The sequence below is a fragment of the Poeciliopsis prolifica genome, unplaced genomic scaffold, assembly GCF_027474105.1.
Source record: "Poeciliopsis prolifica strain line A6 unplaced genomic scaffold, Auburn_PproV2 SCAFFOLD094, whole genome shotgun sequence".
NCBI classification, from domain to species: Eukaryota; Metazoa; Chordata; class Actinopteri; order Cyprinodontiformes; family Poeciliidae; genus Poeciliopsis; species Poeciliopsis prolifica.
In genome coordinates, this window is record NW_026562469.1 from 936563 (window position 1) to 961038 (window position 24476).

General features: G+C 47.3%; 1 protein-coding gene across 1 annotated transcript in view; it reads left to right on the forward strand.

The window, feature by feature from the left end:
• Positions 1 to 21883, forward strand: part of hivep2a (HIVEP zinc finger 2a) — a 79925-nt gene extending 58042 nt beyond the window's left edge. The window contains 24 exon segments of the mRNA XM_055022964.1: positions 330 to 393; positions 1269 to 1835; positions 1838 to 2058; positions 2060 to 2093; positions 2096 to 2416; positions 2419 to 2538; positions 2673 to 3848; positions 3851 to 4545; positions 4972 to 5170; positions 5173 to 5228; positions 5568 to 5736; positions 6302 to 6389; positions 6480 to 6640; positions 6643 to 7012; positions 7014 to 8031; positions 8109 to 8266; positions 12100 to 12275; positions 13322 to 13423; positions 14798 to 15375; positions 15377 to 15502; positions 15505 to 15614; positions 16448 to 16544; positions 17719 to 17838; positions 19285 to 21883. Coding sequence (XP_054878939.1) covers positions 1556 to 1835; positions 1838 to 2058; positions 2060 to 2093; positions 2096 to 2416; positions 2419 to 2538; positions 2673 to 3848; positions 3851 to 4545; positions 4972 to 5170; positions 5173 to 5228; positions 5568 to 5736; positions 6302 to 6389; positions 6480 to 6640; positions 6643 to 7012; positions 7014 to 8031; positions 8109 to 8266; positions 12100 to 12275; positions 13322 to 13423; positions 14798 to 15375; positions 15377 to 15502; positions 15505 to 15614; positions 16448 to 16544; positions 17719 to 17838; positions 19285 to 19737 — 6828 coding nt within the window. The 5' untranslated portion in view covers positions 330 to 393; positions 1269 to 1555 and the 3' untranslated portion in view covers positions 19738 to 21883.
• Positions 21884 to 24476: the final 2593 nt, after the last annotated feature.

Sequence of the window (24476 nt, forward strand, 5' to 3'; positions counted from 1 at the left end):
ACGCCTACACGCATTATGACACTTGAACGTCACTTCCACAACACTATTTATAAGCTTTTGTGTCTTTTTAGGAACAGCGTGGGTTTGCTTTTCACCGGTGACTCACCGAGTGAAAGGAGGGGGGACGGTGGGGGAAAAGCAAAAACAACAGATGGATTCCAGTGTTAGGAACCAGCAGAGCAATCAGGAACTGTTGTTTCTGTACATCAGGCATCCAGTTCACACTGACTGTCCTCTGAGCAAACGATGCCACAGTCATAAACCTGCTGCTCTTTGGTTATTGAGTTCTGATGATCGATTGAAACTAATGAGATTTTTTCTGTCTCCAGGTTTTCACTGACAAAATCGAAAACCTTTTGAAGACACAAAGAAGTTCAGCAGCAAGAAAATCTGGTATTTATTCCAAATATTTACACTGTAAACATTATTTATTACAACTCTGTCATCTGTTAACTAAACTCATTACAGAAAAAATCAGTATAAACACACAAATGTACATCTGAAAAAAATAAAAACGCAGAATTGCACCAATCACTGAACACAGGAGCAGGTTTTGATTTATTTCTATGAAAAAGTATTTGCACCCCTACAGATTTGTGTTTGTTGGCTTTTTTCCAGTTTTTCTACTAATGGCTCATTTTAGCAAAGTATTTAGTGTTTTTGCTAACTTTGAAAAAGTTTCAGACTTATAAAAGAAAAACGGAGTCAAAAAGAAAAATGTCACAAATAGTAAAAATGACAGGAAGCATATAACAGAATCCTCCAGACCACCAGGGGGAGTCTGGAGCAATTAATATTACCTTGGTAAATATAATGCTGTTATATAATACACATCAACATGACATGCTTTCTCTTTCTTGCTCCTGCTTCCTTCTGTCCTTCCTGAGGCTCTGGTCCTGTATGATTTGCTGGTTGACTCCCCTAATGGTCTGGAGGATTTCCATTTTTTGAAGCGAGTTGTCTGCACTTGCAGCATTTTTCACTTGCAGTTATTTCCTGTTGCATTTGGTTTTATGTGTTTGTGTGTTGCACATGTCGCCCTTTGATGCTCTTGGTCTCCAGAAAACTTGATGAATAATATTAAGACCAAATTTTTTGTCTGGCCAAACAAGAAGAAGAAAGATTCTTGGAGAATGTTTTTGAAATATTGTTTATTCATCATTTTTTCCATTTTCAAACTGTTTTTTCTCTTTGCTGTGTTTGACGTAGCAGCTAGTCATAACTTCAAACATTTCTGTTCTTAATTGCTGTTTTTCTTTTGTCTGCAGATCACTGAAGGATTCTGTTGTGATTGGGAATGAAGAGCAATGCACAACCAAGTTGAGAATACAGCATGTGAAAAGACAGTGTGCATCTCACCCTTTAATCACCCCCAGACTCTCCAATCGACCTTGTTCAGAGATGGATTCTCCGTTTCCGTTTAGACGTGTTAGCAACCCTCTAAGGTTCAGTTAACATGCTCGGTTGCTCTGGGACCTTTTAAACCCTTCAGTACCTTCCCTCTGAACCACCCCTCCTTTCCTCTCTCACTAAACTGAAGAGGAGATTCAAAGAAATGGAGGCCCGTGAAGTAGCTGCCCATGGGCAAAAATGCTTAACCAAGGAAATCGTGAAGGAGAAAGCACCTCTGGAGAGAAAATGGGCATCTGAGCCTTCTGCAAACACAAAACAGAGCACTTTTTCTGATCCAGAACTGAAACATCGAGAGAGTTTGCCCTGTGGCGCAACCGGAGGATCAGCGCCCCATCAAAAGTATGGGATACCAGGCAATTCTGCAAAGCTGCTATCTGGATCTTCTGCAGTTGGCGCAATTGGGGGTCCGCCATCCCAAGACCCCAAGGACCTTTTGCACAAGGTTTTCAAAGGGGGTACTTCCATTTGGGCCAGCCGTACCCTCAGCATCCCCAATCTGAACGCTTCGTTTCTGGAGCTAAACCACAGCCTGGTCTGGAGCCGCACGCCTGGCCATTTGTTGGTCAGTTGCCCTCAGATGACTTATATCCTGTAGGACATCCAGGCCATACTCACCCACACGGGGCGGGGAGGTTTCCCAGGCAAAAAATCTCCTAGTTTACCAAGCTCGTTTGGACAGTACTCCACTCCGGCTCTGAGCCTGGGGAGGAGGGCTACGGCAAAAAAGAGCAAAAGCCAAAAAAGCCTGGGAAGTACCTCTGTCCCTACTGTAATCGAGCATGCGCCAAGCCCAGTGTACTGAAGAAGCACATCCGCTCGCATACCGGAGAGCGGCCATATCCATGCATACCCTGCGGCTTTTCCTTTAAAACCAAAAGCAACCTTTACAAGCACCGCAAGTCCCACGCTCACGCCATTAAAGCTGGACTGGTGCCGTTTTCATCCGAGCCGTCAGTGGCCCCCAGTGGAGACACGGATCAGGCATCCACACCTGGTGAGGCAGAGGTCCCTCAGAGGGAGAGCAGAGTACAGACACAGATGAGGAGGGTGTTGAGACCTCCATCATGTTGATGGATAAAGACAGTCCCATCCCACAAATCTCCTTTGAAGCAGACAAGAATGGAGGTAAATTCTCTACAACAAACACAACTCTCAAATTAAAAGGAATCAAACTAATTTGGTTCAAAAACATTTAAGTTTTGTACAGTTGTTATGAAAATCTAGTTATGTTTTTCCTGTGTCCTTATTTGTTGTTGTAGGTAGCACAGAACCAGCATATGCAGACTCGGCTGAGGAGCTCCCCATCGGATCAATGAAAGTGCCTATCCTCATTTTCCCCAAGCCTGGGGGAGTCCCACCTACTGGGATGGAGTGTCCCCCATTTCATGACATAAAAGGCTCTCATCGCATGTTGGGTTCACAGGCAGGTGGGAGAGCACGTTCGCTAGATGACTCCCCCAATGCCAAACAGCGCTTGGCCCTGAGGTTGATGGACAAGGAAGGGCAGAACTCAGATCCTGGCATGTCCCAGTCCCTTAACCTCCTCAGTCCTCATAGCAAAGGCAGCACAGACTCAGGCTACTTTTCCCCCTTTGACAGTGCCGAGCTGCAAATAGGCACTCCCAATACTAACGTCAAGACATATGAAGAGATTATGTTTGGTCGGACTTGGTACAACCGACCCAACTCCAGGTCGAGACAGTCAATCACGGTAAATTTAGTTGGGGCAGATCCCAATACCCTGGCAACCTTAAAGCAGGCAGGGACTCTTTCAGACATGGGGAAGATTGTGGAGGATCCTGTTTCCTTTACAAGAAACATTCCAATGTGTGGAGAAGCCAAGCAGTATCCAACTGGCCCCTGCCAAAGCAGTACAGGACTTTTGGAGCCACCATCAGATTCTGCGACTCTTATTAGGAGTAACTCCATGCCAACTCCATCTCCTCCTAACCTCAGTGCCCCTCCGGGGATTCGAGGCAGTGTCTCCTTTGATAACATGGTGGCACCGGACGATGTGTTTTACCCACCAGGTCACCCCAGACTCAGACGACAGGGTGCATTCGAACAGTCAGGCAATGATGCTCACATTGGAGAGGCCGAGGGTTACGGACACATGGCCAAAAATTTTGTCTCATCTCTGGGTATGAAGATCAGTGAGCGTAACCCGGGAGTCCCAGATAACATTGCTTATAACCCGTATGGTACGAAGGTCAGCATGTCAGAAATAGCCACGAGGAAAAGGCGGAAAGAGAAGAGTGTTGGGGATGATGAGGACAGTCCTGGGCACTGTGACAGTAGCTGCAGTGGCTCAGTTGAGATGATGGGGGACTACGAGTTTAAACAAGGTAGTTTTGATGGGTCAAGAGGCACACCAATAGGCAAAGGCTCTCTTCACAGTGCCCACAGTCAGTCTGACAGCTTTGATACATGTCCCAGCTGTGCTCTGAGGACATTGCGCTAGTTCCTGACTTGGAATGCAGGAAGGCAACTCGCGGTTCAGTTATCCAACATACTGGCATAGTGTCTCGTCCAAATTCCTTTGAGAAGTCAGAGTCATTGACAACAGGTTACCAGTCAGCAGATAAGGTCCCATCCAGTCAGTACTCAGAGCAGTCGGACAATGACATCTTTGAAGATGCTTTGAGTCCTGAATCTGCTCTTCTAAAGTCTGACAGCATGGATCAGCAAGCTTCCTGTGAGCTAGTTCCTCTTTCATCGTCATCAGCTGCAGCCTCACCTGGCCAACCATATCCCAACTCACAGAGACTGGTACGACAACCCAACATCCAAGTCCCTGAGATCAGGGTGACAGAGGAGCCAGACAAGCCAGAGAAGGACACCGAAGCTCTCACCTCTAAGGAGCCTGAGAGGCAGCAGCAGCATGTTGAGGAGTTCCAGCTGCCACAGAGGAGCGACACGCTGTCTCAGATGCCAACAGAAAAGCTGCCTCCCAAGAAGAAGAGGCTGCGTCTTGCAGACATGGAGCACTCGTCTGGAGAATCGAGCTTTGAGTCGACCTGCACCAGCCTTTCCCGAAGTCCCAGTCAAGAGAGTAACTTGTCCCACTCGTCCTCTCTCTCCATGTCCTTTGACAGAGATGAGGGTCCCAAGTCTGCCTCACAAACTAAACAGGTACCTACTTTGACTAAAAGTTGGCTTTGAGTCAGAAAACAACTCTTAGGTTTCATTGTGCCATCCATTCAATATGATGCACACACTCAGTGCCTGTGGGGGCCTGTGGTCAACTGGTGACACAGATATGACGTAGTGGTTCATCTGCATAGATATGCAGGAGATATTTCAGCACTGCATAAGCTCAGCTGTGGGGAGAATAAAGATATTGTATAAAAGTTGGTGGGGAATGAAGCCTTGTATAACACCGCATATATTTGTTTCATTAATAGACATAAGGAAGTCCCAGTTAATCAGGTAAGGTCTGAACCAGTGGCACACTGGTTCCGGATCTGATCCTGGACCTCTGGCTTGATTCCAAGTGTCACCAAACAAAGTCCAGAATATCCCTTAGGAGAAGTTCTTCATCTTGTCTCTGTGTTGCAGGATGATTCTATGACATCTGGTGGACCAAAGCAGTCAGAGTTTCTGACCGTCCCAGGTAGTGGCTATTCCAGCCACCATCAGCAGAGGGAGATGAGGAGATCTTCATCCGAGCAGGCGCCGTGCACGTTCCCCACAGAGTTACCGGAAATGCGTAGCAAATCTTTCGATTATGGAAACCTGCCTTCCTCAAGGCAAGGCGAGATTACACCAGCGCATCGGCGATGAAGGAACGGAGACGCGGCTATCTGGTTCGACAGGTAGAGTCAAACTTGCTTTTGAATTTTTCTTTGTTGGAATCCCAAACCAAATGACAACTGAACATCAAACCTTTGCTGTTTTACTGGTAACATTTAGGTCATGGGGGTCAAACTGTGCGACTCCTGCAACTGTCTGATGCGTCCCAGGTCCAATGCAGCTGAACTAAATGACTAATGACTTACCTCTTCATTCACTCACTTTCTATAAAGTCCTGTCAGTTAATTCAGGTGCCTGATCGGACCCAAGAGTTTGCAGCCCTCAGGGATTTATCAAAGTATCTAATATAACCTGTTTTAATTGTGAGCTGGTTTGCTTAAAGCCTTTTGCGCTTTTGACAGGCTTCGCTGAGTGTTTATCCAGAAACAGTCCTCCAGGAAGCAGTCGCACCTGACATTTCAATCAAGCAGGAGAGTTTGGAGCATGGGATATGGGCCAGCCCAACAGGTTCTCCACACAGCAGCATCGATCTGCCCAGCAGAACCAAGAGGCCTGCCAGCAGTACCGGGGGTGAGCCTTCAATCGGTGCCACATTACAAACTCAACTATTTTCCACTGATTAAACCTCGAACAAATCTCTGCCCAAAGTTTTGCTCTTGAATCAAAGTGCAGCAACGTCCATTTTGCTGGACTTGTTGTGTAACTTGGACCAATAGAAGCTCAGAAATCAAACCCATTTTTCTGTGTTGAATTTTAGAAACGGATCCAAAATGAAGAGTCTTCATCTGTTGATATTCCTGTCCACATAACAAACTTCAAGGTTTCATTAGGATGTTATCAGGTCCAGTACAAAGTAGTGACTAATGGTGAAGTGTCATATGCAGAAGTATCTGCCTCCTATATTCTGTTACCCCTAAATAATTCCAGTGCAACCAAGAGATTTCAAAGCTAATTAGTAGTCCAGCTTTATGTAATGTAGAGACATTCTCGCCGGTCTTGTTTGATCCGACTCTAGCCGGTTCTGTTGCTAATTGACCTCCGACCTCTGGTCCTCCGAACCTCAGTCTGGGTTCAGTTCAAGTGAACTCCTCGCTATTCTTCTCCTTGATTTAAAACGGTGACGTTGTGCTGACAGGGTTGGGATCCCACCAGCAGTACCACCAGCACAGCCTCCAGCAGAGCATCAGTGAGGACAGCCTGCAAGATGAACCCATCTATGGAAGGTGAGAATATCTACAGGATGGATTTTCCAGAATGATTTTCTTCATGCTTGTGGCACCTTGATGAATGAATGTCCATGTTTGGTCATGCAGGTCGCAGCAGCATCGCCTCCAGGCCCAGAGCTCCTCATCTGAAGGGGAACATCCGGGCCTGGAGGCGATGAGTAAGGATTTACCCCACCAGTACCAGAACGCCACCGCGCTCATCTCCATCCCCCAGCCGGGTCTGTTCTGGAGCCAGGAGTCCGAACAGAGGAACAGCAGACCCTCCAGGCCCAACAGCAACTCCTGAAGCTGCACATCCGATCCCAGGGCAGCCTGGCCGGACATCCGCAGACGTACGACGGAAAACCGGACGGCTCACAGATTTACTCCTCCTCCATCTCCGGGAGGAACCAGCAGAACCTGGGCCCGCTCTCCTCCAAACACTCGCTGCCTGGATCCACCGCCGCCCTGCTGCCGCCTCAGGTCCAGCCCGTGTTTGCCACTCAGAACCCTGGATCCCAGCTGCCCGGCTTGTTGGTTCCTGTCAGGATCCAAACCAACGTGCCGTCATTTGGTAGCGCGATGTACACCAGCGTTAGCCAGCTGATGGTTTCTTACGGCTGTGGAGTGCAGGCGCTGGATGGACAGCGGCAGGGCCCCCAATACGTCTCCTCCGCTTGTGAACATTGGAAAGCCAGTGGGAGGAGGGATGAGCGGAGCCGGATTCAACCTGTCCCTCCTCCTGGGGCAGGTTGACGTTGCCGGGTTACGGTTTCCGCCGCCGGAGCAACAGGTGAACACGGGCATCCCGCTGTCGCTAACGTCAGGAACCATATCCACTACCGACGCCTCGGCGTCCAACTTGGTGGCCAGCAAACGCATGCTCTCACCCACCAGCTCCCTGGAGCGCTTCTTTGAGACCAAGCAGCAGAAACGGGTGAAGGAGGAGCGGATGTACGGTCAGATAGTCAAAGAGATGGGAGCCGTGGAGCTGAGCGGAGCCGAGCGCACTTCCAAGAAACAAGGAAGAGGTTTGAAGACCGAGGAGTCCGTGGACGATTCTGAACGGATGTCTTCTTCTCCTCCAATCTGCGACTTCCCCGTCGCAGCCAAGATCGCCATTCCCGTCCGATCTCCAGCTCCTCACCTGTCCGACGTGCCGCGTGCGGAGAGCTTCACCCCGCCTCTCCAGATCGTCACGGATCGCTCGCCGGCTCCGGGTGGGCGGGACTCCCCGGAGGAGCTGGACGTGGACGAAGCGCCGCCGCCATGCGGCTCCAGCCCAGAGCCCATGCTCTCCTCTAACGACGCCGAAGACGCCACGAAGCGACCCGCAACGCCGAAGCTCTTTGGAGATGCTGCAGCCCAGCAGCTGTTGCAGTTCCCCAGCCTGCGCACCATGAGCCGCGTTAGCTGGTGCTTCCGGAGCTACACCAAACCCAACAGCACCCCGGCCGCCGCCCACAGCTCCGTCTACAGCTCCTGGTGCGTCAGCTCGTACAACCCCAACCCGCTGCACCTCAGCACCAAAGCCGCGCTGGCTCTGCTCCGGTCCAAACAGAGGACCAACACCGACCTCTTGTACACCGTCGCCGCCATGGCGCCGCCCAGCTCTGGGAAGCTGGTGTCGTCCGTGGCCTGGAAGCTGAGGTTTGATCAGGTACGTCCCGCGTCCTTCCTCCCGCCGCCGTGGAGACGAGCCAGCAGAAACCCACAGCTCTCACCTTTTCTCCGCAGCTGAAGCCGGAGCTGATGCCGGTGGACATCAGCCATTTTGGGAGGAAGATGAAGGGCGTGGCGTCATGGGACCGCTCAAAGGAAGAGCAGGTGGAGAAGGAAGTCTCCGTCAAGCAGCAGGCGGCCGAACCGACCCGCATCAAGATCTTCGAGGGCGGGTAAGTCTAGGAAACTCCAGACAAGATCCTCCTTAGTTTAAAACGGCTTTTAACAAGATTCTTCAGAAAATACAGAAAACAAAAGGAAACTACAGCATAGACAGTCTTCACCCACTTCAAAATAAAAGCATGAGTTAAACATGTAACTGCTTGATGTTTTGGTTCTGAACTGTGAAGGATTTGTAAATTAGTGCTTCGTTTAGCTAAACGCTACCAGAGGTAGCAAAGTGCTAAGCTAAGATATTAGCTCTAATATTAGCATGTTAGCATAAATGTGGAAATGCCTGAGAAGATAGCGGCGCTAAACCGCAGCAGTCTGCTGATTTCAGCCCAACTGAACCAATAACCTCCGTTTGAACCGCCAGCCGATCGGTTTCATCCTGATTAGAGACAAAGATGTGCTGAGGTGTAAAAACAGACGACTTCTCCTTCCCCGTCTGACTCTGAGCTTCGTTTGTGGCCAGAATGTGAGCCTGCTAAGCTCATCAGCAGCGTCAGTCAGACCGAACGTCAGCGCTCGTAACTCCTCTCCAGTTTCTGGTGACATGAAGTGGGATCTCTCCATCATTCGAGTTTTAACATCAGCAGCTGCAGCGTCTTTCCTGAGAGAAAAGCCTGTCAGTCCTCAGCATGATCCTCGTCTTTCTGTTGTTTGAGGAAATAAAGAAGGAAGCTGATAAAAACATTATAAAAACTTAAAGCAGGAAGATTTTTACAATTACTTTATACATCTTCATATTTTTCTATGTTCTAACAATATATTTATTCACTAAAAACTTTGTGGAATTCATTTATTTCATTCATTTTCCCTAATTTATTACATTTAGCAAAAAAAATAGGCTATAAATTAAGTATATATACTGTTATTAGTAGATCATTATTAAATATTTGATTATATAAGTAAACATTCCCATGAAATAAAAACGACAAAATAAAAGTTAATTTATTGAATGATATAATTATATTTCTTTGTTTCATTCATGATTCTTAACAAAGATAATAAAAACTGATTTTGTTTCAGGTTGAAATATAAAAAGAGAAACATGAAGGATGTTTAGCTACTAAAACACTTTCAGTCTGAAATACAAAAACATTTTTAATATTTAAACTCAGTGGAAAAAACCAACAGATTTTTCCTTTTTAAACATTTAAGCCCAGAATGTTTCTTTATGATTTACATGGTGACTATAGTTGCATAATTTTGATGTTATTTGTCCTGAAATGGATTTTCAGGGCTTTAGTTTGCGGCAGGAAAAGCTTGGTAATGTTTTACAGTGTTGATCCTGAAGTTGAACCGTCCCAGAGGAACCTGCAGACGCTGCTGCACCTGAACGTTTCAGCTGCTTTCAAAGCCAAGCAGCTTCATGATCTTCCAGGCTGCTGTGCATAAAACAGGATGAAATAATCCTCATAATTCATTTTCATAACCCACAGCTGTGTAAACGTCTCCGCTCAGACCGCCGTCCCGAGGTATTTCCCTGCAGACGCTTGATGTTCGATCGCTCTGACCCCGCCGCGACCTCCAGCTGCTGCAGACGGGACAGGAAGCGACGCCATGAGGCGGCCATTTTCACAGCTCTCTCTAAAAATCAACCTGAGCGACGCTCAATCTGAGATGATCTGAACATAAAGACGATATTCACTACATGCTAAAACAAAGGTGCACAAATCTGCAGCTTTTAGTCCATATAACTGAAAATGAAGCATAAACTCCTGATTTTACACTTAAACTTATCATGACACCATCTGCACACATGGACAATAAACGTTCCAGAATCTGTTCAAAATATTTAAAATTCATTTCAACTCGCTGAGCTCATCAGGATCATGATGTCCTGTTCTGTGGGTGCGCTCCATTCGCCACCGGCGTGGAACTGTTGCACCGGGTGGGCGGGGCTTCTGCACCGACACCGACCATCATGTGACTGATGGAGGAAAAAACTGCCATAAAAATGAAATCAATTCACACAAAATATGAATAATTATGGTATCAGTGTTTATAGTTAGTAATAATCAGTGGTGAGCTCACGTATGTTAAAGCGCTAACAGTTAGTGCTTCCATTTTTTTGCTAGCTTTGAAAACATTTCGCGCATTTAGCTTCCCTGAAATTCATTTTTAGCAATACAAAGTGCAGAGAACAGATTTCATCCTGTTGGGGGCGATATAACATCGGAGAGCATTATGCTTTGTTGAGGACCAACATGGTTGGATTAGCATGTTAGCATTAGCTTCCATGAACTACTGTTTGGTATACTGTATTAGCATTAGCCAAAGTGATGCTTGTGATTAGTTTTAACTTTTTAGCCAGTTAAAACCAAATGCAGCAATAATAATGAACATTGGTTTCGGTGGTTTTCCATGGCAACCAGTACTTCCTGAGGAGACTGCGGTCCTTTAACATCTGCAGCAAACTGCTGTGGATGTTCTACCAGTCTGTGATCGCCAGTGTCCTCTTCTACACCGTGGTGTGCTGGGGAGGAGCACATCCAAGAAGGACACGTCCAGACTGGACAAAACTGATCAGGCGTGCCGGCTCTGTGGTCGGCATGAAGTTGGATCTCTGGTGACGGTGGCAGAGGCGAGGACACTGAACAAACTGCTGCATCATGGACGATAGCAGCCACTCTCTACACGCCGTCATCAGCAGCCAGAGGAGCCTGTTCAGTGACAGACTGCTGCTTCCCAAGTGCCGGACCAATAGATTCAAGAACTCCTTTGTCCCCCACGCCTTCAGACTGTACAACTCCTCACTGGGGGGTCGGAGGTGACACAGGACAGAGGGAAGAAGGAGTAGTTTTTCTACAAATGTGAACTCCATATTTATCAGGCCAAACCATACAGTGCAATACCATATCACTGGTCAATCTATCCACCAAATTGCTATAATTTCCTTGTGTTGTATTTATATTCTTTGTTTTGTATTTATATTCTTATTATATTACTGTGTACCTTGTATTTAATTTGTATTTTTTTGTATTTTGTGTATGCTTACTGTGTGCCACATTTTTGCCTGTGAGCTGCTGGTAACTATAATTTCCTGAGGGAGTCTTCCCAAGGGATCAATAAAGTCAAGTCTAAGTCTCTAGTTTTAACTTTTTAGCCAGTTAAAACCAAATGCAGCAATAAATAATGAACATTGGTTTCGGTGGTTTCCAACCAGCAGAGGTAACTGAAACGCTAATCATCAATAATATCTCTGCTAACGCTAATCTGTTTAAAAAACGAGAGACCCGCAGGCCCCTACAGTTGATATGTGGATTTCACAAATCTCTGCTATTGTTTTAGTTGAAAAACTGACTCATGATCTTCATCAAAAGTCGGACAAATTCTGGAGGATCTGGAACCCACTGCAATCTTTCTTACAGAGTCTGTAATCTTTACTTATTTTATTAATTAATTATTTTTTTATTTCTTTACATTTACTATATCACTCACTTGGCCCGAGAGTTTTTGACTATTTTAATCTTTGCCTGGGAATGTCTGCCTGTACTTTGTGTATGTAGGCTGTATGTGTATTTTTTTGTTGTAGTTTATTTATTTTTTATTATTATTGTTATTATAATTTTTTTAGGTTAATTAATTATTTATTTTTTTTATTTTATGTTGACACTGCTGTGCTCCATGTTTGTTCGGGGTGGGTTGTTCTTGTTTACTTGTGTTGGTGTTTACATAGTTAAAAAAAACCAATAAACAAATTAAAAAAAAAAAAAAAAAAAAAACGAGAGACTGGGAAGACAGGAAATGGAGTCGCTGTTTAAACTGTCTTCAGCCCTTCACAATAAAAGCATGAATGTAAACGTGCGGCTCACCTGTCCGACGATGTTTCCTGCAGGTATAAATCCAACGAGGACTACGTGTACGTGCGCGGCCGCGGCCGCGGGAAGTACATCTGCGAGGAATGCGGCATCCGCTGCAAGAAGCCCAGCATGCTGAAGAAACACATCCGGACCCACACAGACGTCCGGCCGTACGTCTGCAAGTTCTGCAACTTCGCCTTCAAGACCAAAGGTTGGTCCGACCGCTCATCCAACCGCTCATCCAACATGAATCCAACCACACATCCAACCGCTCATCCAACCGCTCATCCAACCGCTCATCGACCGCTCATCCACCGCTCATCTCATCGCTCATCACACAACACCATGTAGGTTTCTCATCCACCTCTCCAACATGAATCCAGCCATTTGTAGGTTTCTCACGAAAGGCTAAAATTTTGATGATTGATTAATTCTGTCAAATTCCTGCGATAAACAATAATATTGTTTGAAGATCATTTTAAACTGATGTAATAATATAATAATCCAAACGATTTCCTGCCAAAAATAGATGCACTTTATTTTGAAAAGAACATTTAACGCTGGAACTGGTAAACTAAATAAACAAAACAACCAAAAACAAAAATAAAATAAACTTTGTCTGTTAAAAAATCCACAGGAATGAAACTAAACATTAAAGCAAAGTGGAAATAAATCAGCGTTCAGCCAACAGAGTGCAGGTTGTGAAGGCTGTTCACTGTGCGACTGATAGTTCACTCCTCCGTTACGCTCAGGAAATGAGGACGAGAGTCGAGTCTTTTTTCATCCAGTGTCATCAACAGGAAGAGAAAAAGGAAACGATGAAACCCATAAATTAAAAGGCGATGAATTGATTAATTGCTTATCGCTAACCATCCGTTTTCTCTTTAGAATGGTTTCTGGTAAGTTCAGTGATTTGACCCTGAACTCTTCCTGGTTTCCTGACGTGGAAAACGTCGCCAGGTGTTTTTTCCTTTTGCTCGCCGTTCGGTGAGCGACCGCGAGGCGTTTCTGTCGTCTTCATTCGGTTCAAATGAAAGTGGCTGATGGATTTTCAAAGCGCTCAGTGAACCGGACCGGGTTCAGACCGAGCTGCGTCATTTTCTTATCAGATTACGACGTGTGCCTTTCCTAAATTATAACTGCGGTCTCTTTCCACTGCAGCCCAGCTTCTCTGCTCTCTCAGCCAGAATAGCTCTGGTTTCCCGTAAGGCCAGTTGACGGAGTCGGTAATTTGGGATTACTGTCTGTGTTTTTCAGGAAATCTGACGAAGCACATGAAGTCCAAGGCTCACATGAAGAAGTGTTTGGAGTTGGGAGTCTCCATGTCGTCGGTGGAAGACGGCGAGGCCGACGACGGAGGTAGAAAATGTTCAGATCATCACAGAAACTACTTAGACGCCACGATGGCAAGAAAAGGAAAAAGGAGCAAGTTAATCGGATTCCTCATTAAATATTAAGAAACAATACATTTCATCAGCCGTCCCTCCCGGCGCTGACGGTTTCCGAACAGATGAGCGGCGTTCGCTCCTCCGTTAATCTTCCTTGACTTGATAATGAAACTGGAAATTAGTCTGATTATTTTTACATCCTGTTCAGTTTTTACAGTAACAGCAGAAGTATCAAACTTTTCCTCATTAGAAGAAGAAATGCTTTTTAAAAGACGGCAGAAAAACCCAAATGGGGTAAAACAGGAAAAACATGAAAGCTGGATTATTATAGAACATTTATAAATACATGGTGTGATTTGTCTTTACTCTGTTACCCAAAATAAATAAACCGATGATTAAACCGGGTTGGAGTCTATCCAGGGAAGAAATGATCTGGATTGGAGTTAGCATGCTAGCATTAGCTTATGCTGGCCTGGACTGGTACAGTTGGGTCGGAAATGTGGGAACTGAATTTTGGTGACTCCAAAAATTCACAGAAAAACAGCAGATCCTCATTTTTTCACACTAATGCATAAATTTCTAAATATTATGTTCCCACAGAAACGTTGGCTATAAGTGACTGCTGACCCCCCTGTAGGTGGCAGTGTCTCTAACTTGCTGCCTCAGCCTGATCAATATGGGGAGTAACAGAAGTGCTGCTAATGTTTCTATGGTTGAACCTCAGAATGACAGATTCTGAATCTGAAATCCTGGAGTGGGCGTTAAAAAGCAGACGGTTTCTCTGGCAGGTGTTTGTTCAGGTCGGCGCCGCGCAGCGAGCCGTTTCTGCCGTCTTTAATCAGCGTGGGACTGGTAGCTCGTTGTAATTTCCCACCATGCAGACCACCAAATGAAATTTTATTCCAGGTGACCCCTGCTGTGTGTGTTGGCTCGCCGTTTAATTGGGACGTGTTCCCACACACACACAGTGGGTTTTTGGGAAAGGGCGAGTTGCAGACGTCCACGGCGTGAGTCACAGGGTTGTGTTTCTGTCCGATCCAGAGCGTTGCGTCGTTCAGAAAGCGAACTCCGGGGTCACTGTTTTCCAGGTCATCCAGGTTCAGCCGCTCCGCTGGCTTTGTTCAGCTTCGCCGTTGTTTGGCTGGAATCCGTCTGCTGGAAACCAAAGTGTTGAGAGATTCTTCTGACTCCAACAGCTTTTATAGTTTTGAGTTTTATTGCTTTAAAGCTGTGGGAATGAGCCTCAGAGGTGTTTTATGTAACAAACTTTCAGCACATTTAAATACAAACATTTGTTTTCATTCCTCCCTCGTTTTCCTTCTGCTTCCATGTCTTCACATTGAAGAACTCGGAGAGGAAGGTCAGAGGTCGTCAGAGAAGCTGTCCAGAGGCACGGTGGCCGAGCATCAGTTCTCCGACGCCGACGAGTCGGACGGCGGCGAGGACGACGGAGACGAGGTGGACGATGAAGACGAGGACGAGGAGGACTACGACGGCGACTCCACGCCGAAGACGCGTTCGCGCTCCACCAGCCCGCAGCCGTACGCCCTGCCGTCGATGTCCATCACGGCCGTGGCCGCCGCCCACGTCGCCCCGCAGCTTCCCCGGCAGGGGGCGCCGGACCTCCTGGGCCCCCCCAGCAGGCCGCCTCTGTTCGGGTACTTCACCACCGTGCCGAGCATCCAGATCACGCCGCAGGCTCCGCCCCCAGAGCGCGCCCCGGCGGAGCATCATGGAGGCGCGGAGCGGAGCCGACTGCTGGCTCCGCCCTCCTCCTCCATGGACGCAGACGTCCCCGTCCCCTCTCCGGACCTCTCCCCGCCCGGCCGGGACCTCTCCGGCTGCCCGTCCCCCGGCTCCCCGTCCTCGTCCCCCTCCACCTGCCATTACCTGTCCCCCCGCCGCGACCTCTCCCCCCACGCCGCACCTGTCCCCTCGGCGGGACGTCTCCCCGCTGCGCCACATCTCCCCCAAGAGGGACCTGGGGGTGGGAGGGTACCGGCGGGACCTGTCCCCGCGGCGGGGCCACCTCTCGGTGCTGTCCCCTCTGTCACGGCCGGCTCTCCAGGAGGAAGGGACTACAAGAGGGACCTTTCACCGCGAGGGCGCCACCGGGGCATGATCCGGCCGCTGTCCCCCCGCCGCGGCGTCTACCATCAGAGGTGGCGCCTGCAGCTGTTTCTGCTGCTGCAGCAGCTGTTTCTGCTGCTGCAGCAGCTGTTTCTGCTGCTGCAGCTGTTTCTGCTGCTGCTGTTCTGCTGCTGCAGCTGTTTCTGGCAGCTGTTTCTGCTGCTGCAGCTGTTTCTGCTGCTGCAGCTGTTTCTGCTGCTGCAGCTGTTTCTGCTGCTGCAGCTGTTTCTGCTGCAGCATCTATGACAAGTTCAGACCAGCTGAGGTTTCTTGATCAAGTCTTTATTTGATGAAACTTTAGCTTTAATAACAGAAAGATACATAATGTTTAAAGTTTAATCAGTAATACTTTTATAACAAATTTATGTCAGACCATAATTTATTCATAATGAAGACATTGTGAAAAATATCAACTTTGCATTATAAACGTAATAATCTACGGAATGTCACTTTATGAGTCGTGAATATTCATAAAGTCTTAATCATCTTATTCACAACCCGTCATAGAAAAGGAAGCCAAGATGGCTCCCAAACAAACGTCCTCAAGTTGTCTGGAAATTAAAGGGACATAAAAGAACAGAAAACTTTACTGATGAACATGGTGACCTCTGACCTGTGGAAACGTTTAGATGGAATCAATCTGACCTTAAAGCCAAAAGTCGGGTGTTGATTGGTTCTGGTTGACGTCGCCCAGCCAGATCCAAACCTTTGTCCTGCAGGAACGGTTTTTTATTCCTGGTTCAAGTCGAAAGGCTTCTGTTGGTCGCCCAGTCTGCATTATTGATTTCGATTGATTTTATTCCGGCTGGTTGAGTCATGAACCTCCTTCAAGTGGCTGACCGTGTTTCTGGTTCCGTCCTCACAGCGGGGCCCGGAGCCCAAGGGCCAATCATCAGATGGCGGTGGCGGCTCAGGGAGATTTCCCTGTGGGGCGGCGCAGCAGCACTGCAGAGATGGAAAAGGTAATGATGAGATTTTAATGTTTTAGTTTTAATGCGCTGATTGTAAAGTTTGAGAAACGTTGGACATGTTTGGACTTCTTAGCGTTGAATCATTTGAACTTATTTTCTTTAGACACAACAAACCATCTCCAGTTTCCAGCAGATTATTTACGGTGAAAGGCTGAGATGGTCACTCAGCGGATGAATTTCCAGATCTTCTTTGGGTCATGACCCAGATGAACCCTAACTCTCTATCCTTCCTGTTTCTTGACGTTCTTCTCTTAGCAAGGAACTGATCTGAACTCTGAACCTCTGTGTTCGATGACCATCCAGTTTGAAACGTTTCGTCAACATTTTGTTTCTCTAGAGGAAATAAATCCTCCTTGCTGCCGCTGGGAGCTTTTACCTTTTGGTATTTGGGTTTTTCTCAGCAGATTTTTCTCTTGTTGCTTTTACTTCGAAGTGACAGAAAAGAGTCCAGATGATTTTTCCCGTCAGGATTTCTGGTGGCTTGGAAAAGTTTTCCTTCTTGGTTGCATTGCAGTCACTGATGTCTGTATATTTACTGGTTGCACTTCATTGAGAAATAGAAGGAATTATAACATTTAAAAACATTTTTATACAGATAAACTCTGGGTTTTCTCCTTCCACGTCTCCTTTTCTACACTCTGGAAGCTGCATCAGTGGAGCGAGTTGTTGGTTCAGTCGTGATGCGTTCAGTGACTATAGGAACCTGAAGCTTAAGACTTTAAACCTAAAGGCTTAAACCTTAAAGGATCCAATCCTGAGCTGAAGTTTCTTGACTGCGGCGTGTGAATGAAGTGCGAAGGACAAAGAGCAGCGAGAGGAACGAAGACGAAACCATCTGGCGGCGGAAACATTGAGAGACGGTGAGGGAATGAAGTCAGACGGAGTTGCAGAGCGGAGGATGATGGGAGACGGAGCGGCTGCCTGGTAACGGGATCCTGCCGGCTGTGATGTGGTTAACAAGGCGGCTGGTTTTCCTCTTAAGGGTTTCACTTCAGACGCGCTGCTGCTGCTGCCGCCGGAGCGTTTGAACCAAGCGTGGAGCAGAGAGTCTGACGGCCTGCAGACAGATTCGTGTTTCGGCCAAACGCCGCGGCTCTGCCGTAGCGTCTTTATCTGTCCGTCCGGAGGAAACGCTCAGGGCTGAAGGTTGTTTGTCTGGTTTCAGGATCTCCGACCCGGTTCTTCGTCACCATCTGAGCGGAATCCCGGTTCTGCCCGGTGCTTCCAGTCCGGCCCGCCTCACCAGGTTCTGTTCAGCCATCTTCCAACCCATTCACAACTCCAGGTATTCCCCCTTCCTCTGGACTTGCTAATTCCTCCATGCAATTGGCCCTTTCAAAATAAAGTAGATGAACATTCCCAAAGTAAAATCCTCAATATTTATAGATTTCTTTTGCAAACAAGATTTCACATAATTGGATCTAAATCAACCAGGAAACAGTGAACAATGATGGTTTTCAAAATAAAAGTAGGTTCCACATGAGTAACAGGAAGTAAAACTGAATGAATCACTTTCAAAATAAAGCATAAAAGATCATTTTTGGTGTATAATAATTTAAACTATGGATTAGTTAAAATTATTATTATTTTAAAAGTTGTTTGTTCATTAGAGAATTTAGAGAGAGGGGATGAGGGCATAGTTAGCCCTTCAAAATAAAGCTCATGCATTATTTTCAAAATAAACTCTGCACTTTGCATTGGATAGATTTTTGCACAAATTTCATGTTCGCTGCGCTCTCGCCTCGCTCTCGCCGCGCTCTCGCCGCGCTCTCGCCTCGCTGCGCTCTCGCTCTCGCCGCGCTCTCGCCTCGCTGCGCTCTCGCCTCGCTCTCGCCGCGCTCTCGCCTCGCCGCGCTCTCGCCTCGCCGCGCTCTCGCTCTCGCCGCGCTCTCGCCTCGCTGCGCTCTCGCCTCGCTCTCGCCGCGCTCTCGCCTCGCCGCGCTCTCGCCTCGCCGCGCTCTCGCCTCGCCGCGCTCTCGCTCTCGCCTCGCCGCGCTCTCGCCTCGCTCTCGCCTCGCCGCGCTCTCGCCTCGCCGCGCTCGCCTCGCCGCGCTCTCGCTCTCGCCGCGCTCTCGCCTCGCCTCGCTCTCGCCTCGCCGCGCTCGCCTCGCGCGCGCGCTCGCCTCGCTCGCCTCGCTCTCGCCTCGCCGCGCTCTCGCCTCGCCGCGCTCTCGCTCTCGCCGCGCTCTCGCTCTCGCCGCGCTCTCGCCTCGCCGCGCTCTCGCCGCGCTCTCGCTCTCGCCGCGCTCTCGCCTCGCCTCGCTCTCGCCTCGCCGCGCTCTCGCCTCGCCGCGCTCTCGCTCTCGCCGCGCTCTCGCTCTCGCCGCGCTCTCGCTCTCGCCGCGCTCTCGCTCTCGCCGCGCTCTCGCTCTCGCCGCGCTCTCGCCTCGCTCTCGCCTCGCCACGCTCTCGCTCTCGCCGCGCTCTCGCCTCGCCGCGCTCTCGCCTCGCCTCCACACGGATCGTAAATGTAAACCAGATGCTCAATGAAAAGCAAAATGAAGCGTCGGCGTTCAAACCCAAACCTTCGGACTCGTTTGTTGTGAACAAACCAAAATATATCTAATCCAGGCAGGAAGCAGTGAGTTTTCAAATAAAGCGCTCAATAACTTTTCAAAATAAGTTTTGCATTGTATTGGTCCGGTTTTTCCAAAGATCTTCCCGAACTGGTTTTGACCTTTCACCTCGTTTCAACACTCCAGTAATGTTTGAAGTTTCGTTTCTTCCTCAGGTGCGTTCGCCGTTCCCGATGATTCCCATCGGAGGAATCCAGATGGTCCACTCCGTCCCGACGTCCGCCACCACGCCGCTGGGCCAGCAGGGGGCGCCGGCCGCCGTCGAGAGGGGCCGGCGGGGAGGGGAGAGGCTGGAGGGGGGCGGAGTCAGACCGGAGCAGGAAGAGAGCATCCACACCTGCACCAAGGCCATCGCCTCGCTCTGCCTCGACCCGCAGTGTGTGGAAGGAGGAAGAGCGGCTTCGGCCGCCTCGGCGTCGGGTCCTGACTCCCATCAGCAGCAGCGGCAGCGCTGCTCCTCCCCGCCTCCGCCCGACATTCAGCACTTTAGCGGCCTTGAGCTCCGGCCTTCCTCCTCTTCCTCGCCCGCTCCTCTTCCTCCCAGCCCGGCGCCCGACTCCCGGGGGGCGATGGAGGAGAAGGAGGCGGAGAAGAAGGACGCATCCTGAAACCGAGGAGGCGGAGCTTTGGTTTCTGGAAACAGGAAGTGCAGGAGCGGAGAGAGGAAGTGGAACTTTTGCACACTTTGTTCAGCGGAGCGCTTCCTCCTGGGGTCAAAGGTCTACCTGCTTGGACGTTTAGAGACGCTGCGGCGCGTAACCCGGCCTGGAGCCCGACTTCCTGGTGCCTTTCCTTCAGCGCCTCGGGTTCTGGATGCAGGAAGGTAAATGTAAATATGACGATATCTCCTCTTCTTTTGCATATCAGCTTTGTAAGAAATGCAACCTCCTCCTTTTTCCTTCTTTTAATTTTTCGGACACCTTAATAAACGTTGATGTGAAGTTATGGATATTACCATTACGTACGGTTGCACTAAACATATTTTTATATGAGTGAAAAAAAATGCTTTTTTGTGTACAGCAGTGATTCTATAATACTATTTATTGTTATCATGTTTCATAAATTGTACATTTTTTCTTAAATGTCGTGGATGCCTTTTCTATGTACAGCATGGGGTTTTGCTGACATGAGGCGAGGATGTGAACACTGTACTACAGCTTTCTATGTATTTATACGGTCAGAGTCTGAAGATGTACTCCAATATTACCCTGCATATGAATGCATACAGTATATGGAACCACACGACTATATCTGCACTTAGCATTTAAACTCTCATTGTTGTAGTTTGCTTGTACATTTTGCTGCTTTTTGCCTGACGCTGCTTGATTTCTTTCAGTTTTTAGTTGAACTTTGAAGTGGAGCTGCACGACGGCAGAGCGACACGCAGGAGCAACGTTATTATTCTGTTACATATTTTCATCAGTTTTGTGGCTGAAATCCGTTAAGTTTTGCATCAAACGTGCAGAATTTGAAAATATGCTTAATAACTATCCATAATTCATAACAGTTGGAAACAAGGATTTCAAAATAAAGTTTCTGTCCAGCGACTGCAGAAGCTCACATTAAAATTAATGTTTGTGAGTTTATTGCAAAAATACAAACATTGAGTTTAAGTGATGCCAACTCCCACCTGCAGGTGGCAGCGTTTCTTCTTCTGCTCGGCTTGTTGGATTAAAGTTCATCAAGTTAGTGTGGGAAGTAGCAAACACTCGTCTTTACAGTCATACATATTTATGTTTCTCACACTAGAGTGAAATAAATGATCACAAAACTCCTTGCAGATGTTTATAAAGAATCAAAAATCAGTTCTTATTGCAAAAAATCCCCAAATCAATCCTGGATCTGGTTTACAGGCACTTTATATCAGATCAGTTCATGTTGGAGAGAAAAACACTTTGTTGATCCTGTGGGTGCAGAAAGTGTTGACAAAAAGCTGAAGTCGTGTTTCATGTTTTCGTATCGTGCAGCTCTGGTTCGAAGCTTTTATTTTGGTGAAGCACGGATTTGCTCGGCGCATGAACTGAATGACGTTAGTGTGATGCGCTCCTCCCTCAGCAGCTGTTGGCGTCCAAACAGGAAACAACCAAACATTCCAGTCACAAAAACGCCGGGACTTCTGCAGCAGCAACGCCTCCTTCCAACTTCAACCTGCAGCCGTTCTGAAGATGCACCTTATTTTTTCCTCCTGATCCGTTTGTTTGTTTCTTCATGACTCTGAAAACCTTCAGCAGTAATAATCCTGCTCTGCTCCGCTGCACATCCTCTTTTCAAGCAATATTTGCCAAACTCTGCTTCACCAGCAGGGAGTGAATTTGTTGCAAGGCAACAATGGTGTACTTACAAAATCCTAGAATCAGGAGAAGAAGGGAGCAGTTGTGTTTAGAGGCGCAAGTTTTTTAGAGTTCTGGACCGTTTGGGCCGAGTCGGGCAGGCTGCAATGTGAGTGTCTGTATTCTGTATCAGTGTGTATTCAACCAGTATATCCTCTTCGTACAACTTTTTTCTATTTTGATTCTCCCTCATGTATCATGACAACAATGATGTCTCCTTCTCTTATCAAAGCACAAGTCATTGCATACGGATGACAACTATACAGAAAAAGGATATAAAAAGGTAAACGTGCATTTAGAGGGTGTCTCTTGTGACGGTGTTCTGGAATTAATACGACTATCATGTATGATCCAAGGTGCAACAAAGAGTCGCAGTAGAAGTGAAAGAAATGCGTTCTTGTTTCCAAATAAATATAAAGAAACAGCTGCTGGTGTCTGTTTATTTCTGGTTGAGACGTTTCCTTCCACTTCACTGCTTTTTATGTTTAAAGCTCATTTATCCAACAGTTAAGAGTCAGAAAGCAGAGGAGACATTTCTGAAGCTGCTGGGTCAAAAATCAACTGCCGTAATTTGGGTCATTTAAATCGTTATAGACACAATATTGAGCTAGCTCCAAAAGCTTGCTAACTAAACATTTAGCCTGGACTTCAACCCTTAGGATAGTTTATGGGAAACTTTTGTGTTTAGACCTTAAAAATGGATTTAGAAAATTACAGCAATGTCTGGAAAGTTGAGGGTGGATTATTCCCACCGGGCCTGTTGAGTCCACTCTCATCCAGTCTGGTTGTCCAGCTGCTCTGGTTGGCAGCTGCAAGCGCTAACTGACCTCTGACCTCTGGTACTCCAACCACGGTCTGGGTTCAGTTCAAGTGAACTCTGGTTCCGTTTGAATGTGAACGCCAAGCCGACCGGAGACCGCTCCAAAACAGGAAGGGCTACAGCGCAGGGCATTCTGGGTAAATACAAAAAGGCAAACGTGTTAGCCTAGCGTTAGCAGGAGAAATGGCTTGTGATCTTTCGCCAAAGTCTAAAGAGAAATCCTCCAACCACTAAAATCTTTAGTTTTCATTTGATAAAGAGGTTTCGTTTTGTTTTCTCAAGTGGGTGTTAGTGCAGCGCCCCCACAGGCCAGGAGGGGAACAAGTTGCTCAGAGGGTTCAGTTAGTTTAACCACAGCAGCTGAAAATGTAACAAATGTTGGAGTTTCAGGTTTTTCTCCAAAGGTTCATTGTTCTTTCTCTAAGAAACAGATGGAAATGATGAAAGTATTAAATTTACAGGTGCTAGAAATGCATCATGACAGATCTTTTCCTGCTTTGGGAATATTCTTAGGATTTTATGGAGTGCTGCGGGCGGCGAGCGTGTTAATCATCCTGTAGATTAATCCCCCAGGAGCCTGAAGAGTCGCCTGGATCAGGATTGGGTAAAATCTCTTTGCAGGCTCCAACAATGGAAGTCACATTCACGGCACACAGACGCGTTCAGCTCCCAGGGGAGCTTTCCATATGCTCGCTGCGCTCACACCTTCCAAACTCCCGATGAAAGCCATTCCTCGGATCGTTAATCAGGACCAAAAATAACTCCCTTGATCAGGTGGCATCAAAGGCGGCGGGACTCTCCGACACGCGGACAGACTGACACATGAAAAAGAAACTGACACCAACCCAGATGTGTCAACAATAAAGGGAGAAAACATGCAGACAGGTAGACATATGTGGGACATGACTGATGACAAGGTGGCGCGTTTAAAATTAGAAACATGAGGTGAAGCCCAAAATAACAAAGAATCTCCAGGTTTGTGCGACAGACATAACTGACCTGCTTTAATGAGCTGCTTTACAACCAGGACAGAAATACCAGCAAAGGGAAAAATCTGTTTGCCACAAATTAATTTCATTTAGAACATCAACAAACTAAAGCCAAACACTTTTACAGAACTTACTGTTTCCATCTCCCATTAACTCTTTAACCAAAACCCACCATCAACCTTTTCTAAAGTGACACTTTAAAGAATTGATTGATAGAAACAAAGCTACACTAACTATGTTTATCCAACTGTCATCCAAACTTTGAGCAAACTTTTAAAATGTCACAAAAAGAAAATATGAACGAGGCGAATCGATGTGCTGGTTTGGAGTGAATCAACCAGGCTCCGTCAGATGGTGGCGCTAGTTTGTAATGAACAGGAAGTGGAGATCACAATCCAGCATGGACTGCACATCCCAGAAGAGACTCCTTTGGACACCAAAGCTTTCTGTGAATTAAAGCCTCATCAGGGGAACATTAAAACCTTTATGCAAAATTTAAGAAGTTACACAATTTGATAATTGTAATTAAATAAGAAGTGCAATTAAAATCACGTAAATAAGTTTGTTCACATAATAAGTTGTTAAAAATCATCCTCTTCCTTCTGCTTCCTGTTGTCTTCTTCTTCGTGGTTTGCGCCAGTGATGGCGTCCGGTTGTTGGTCATGTGACTCGTCAAAAAGTTTTTCTGCTGCAGTTTTGTGAAATAGAGTAATTTTGATCCTGATGGTGAAATAAAACAGGAAAGTGAAAGTCAAGAGGATCTGGAACCGGTCTCAGCAGCAGAGACAGAGGATGAGCGCCACTCATATCCAGGCCTCATAATTCCCCAAAATCAAAATAAGCTGGAAAAGCATCAGGGCCCTTCAGGTCTTCACTGTATAATTTTGCATTCCTCGTTCCACACATGGACCATTATGATTTATTACAACGAGCTTAGCGGGCAGTAATTACGCAGAGAAAGTGGCCAAGCATGTGATTTAACAACTGGAACTGATTCTGCAGAGTCACGCCATCGCTGTCGGAACCGCAGGCCGCGGCGCAGCTAACGGGCCGGACCGGGACTTCTCCCTGGGAAAGCTCTCCGCTCCGTGTGGCCCGACGGCGAGTTTTTATGTCAGGATGGTTAGCAGCAAACAGTCTGGCGGGACGAGTCATGTGTGTGTGTGTGTGTGTGTGTGTGTGTGTGTGTGTGTGTGTGTGTGTGTGTG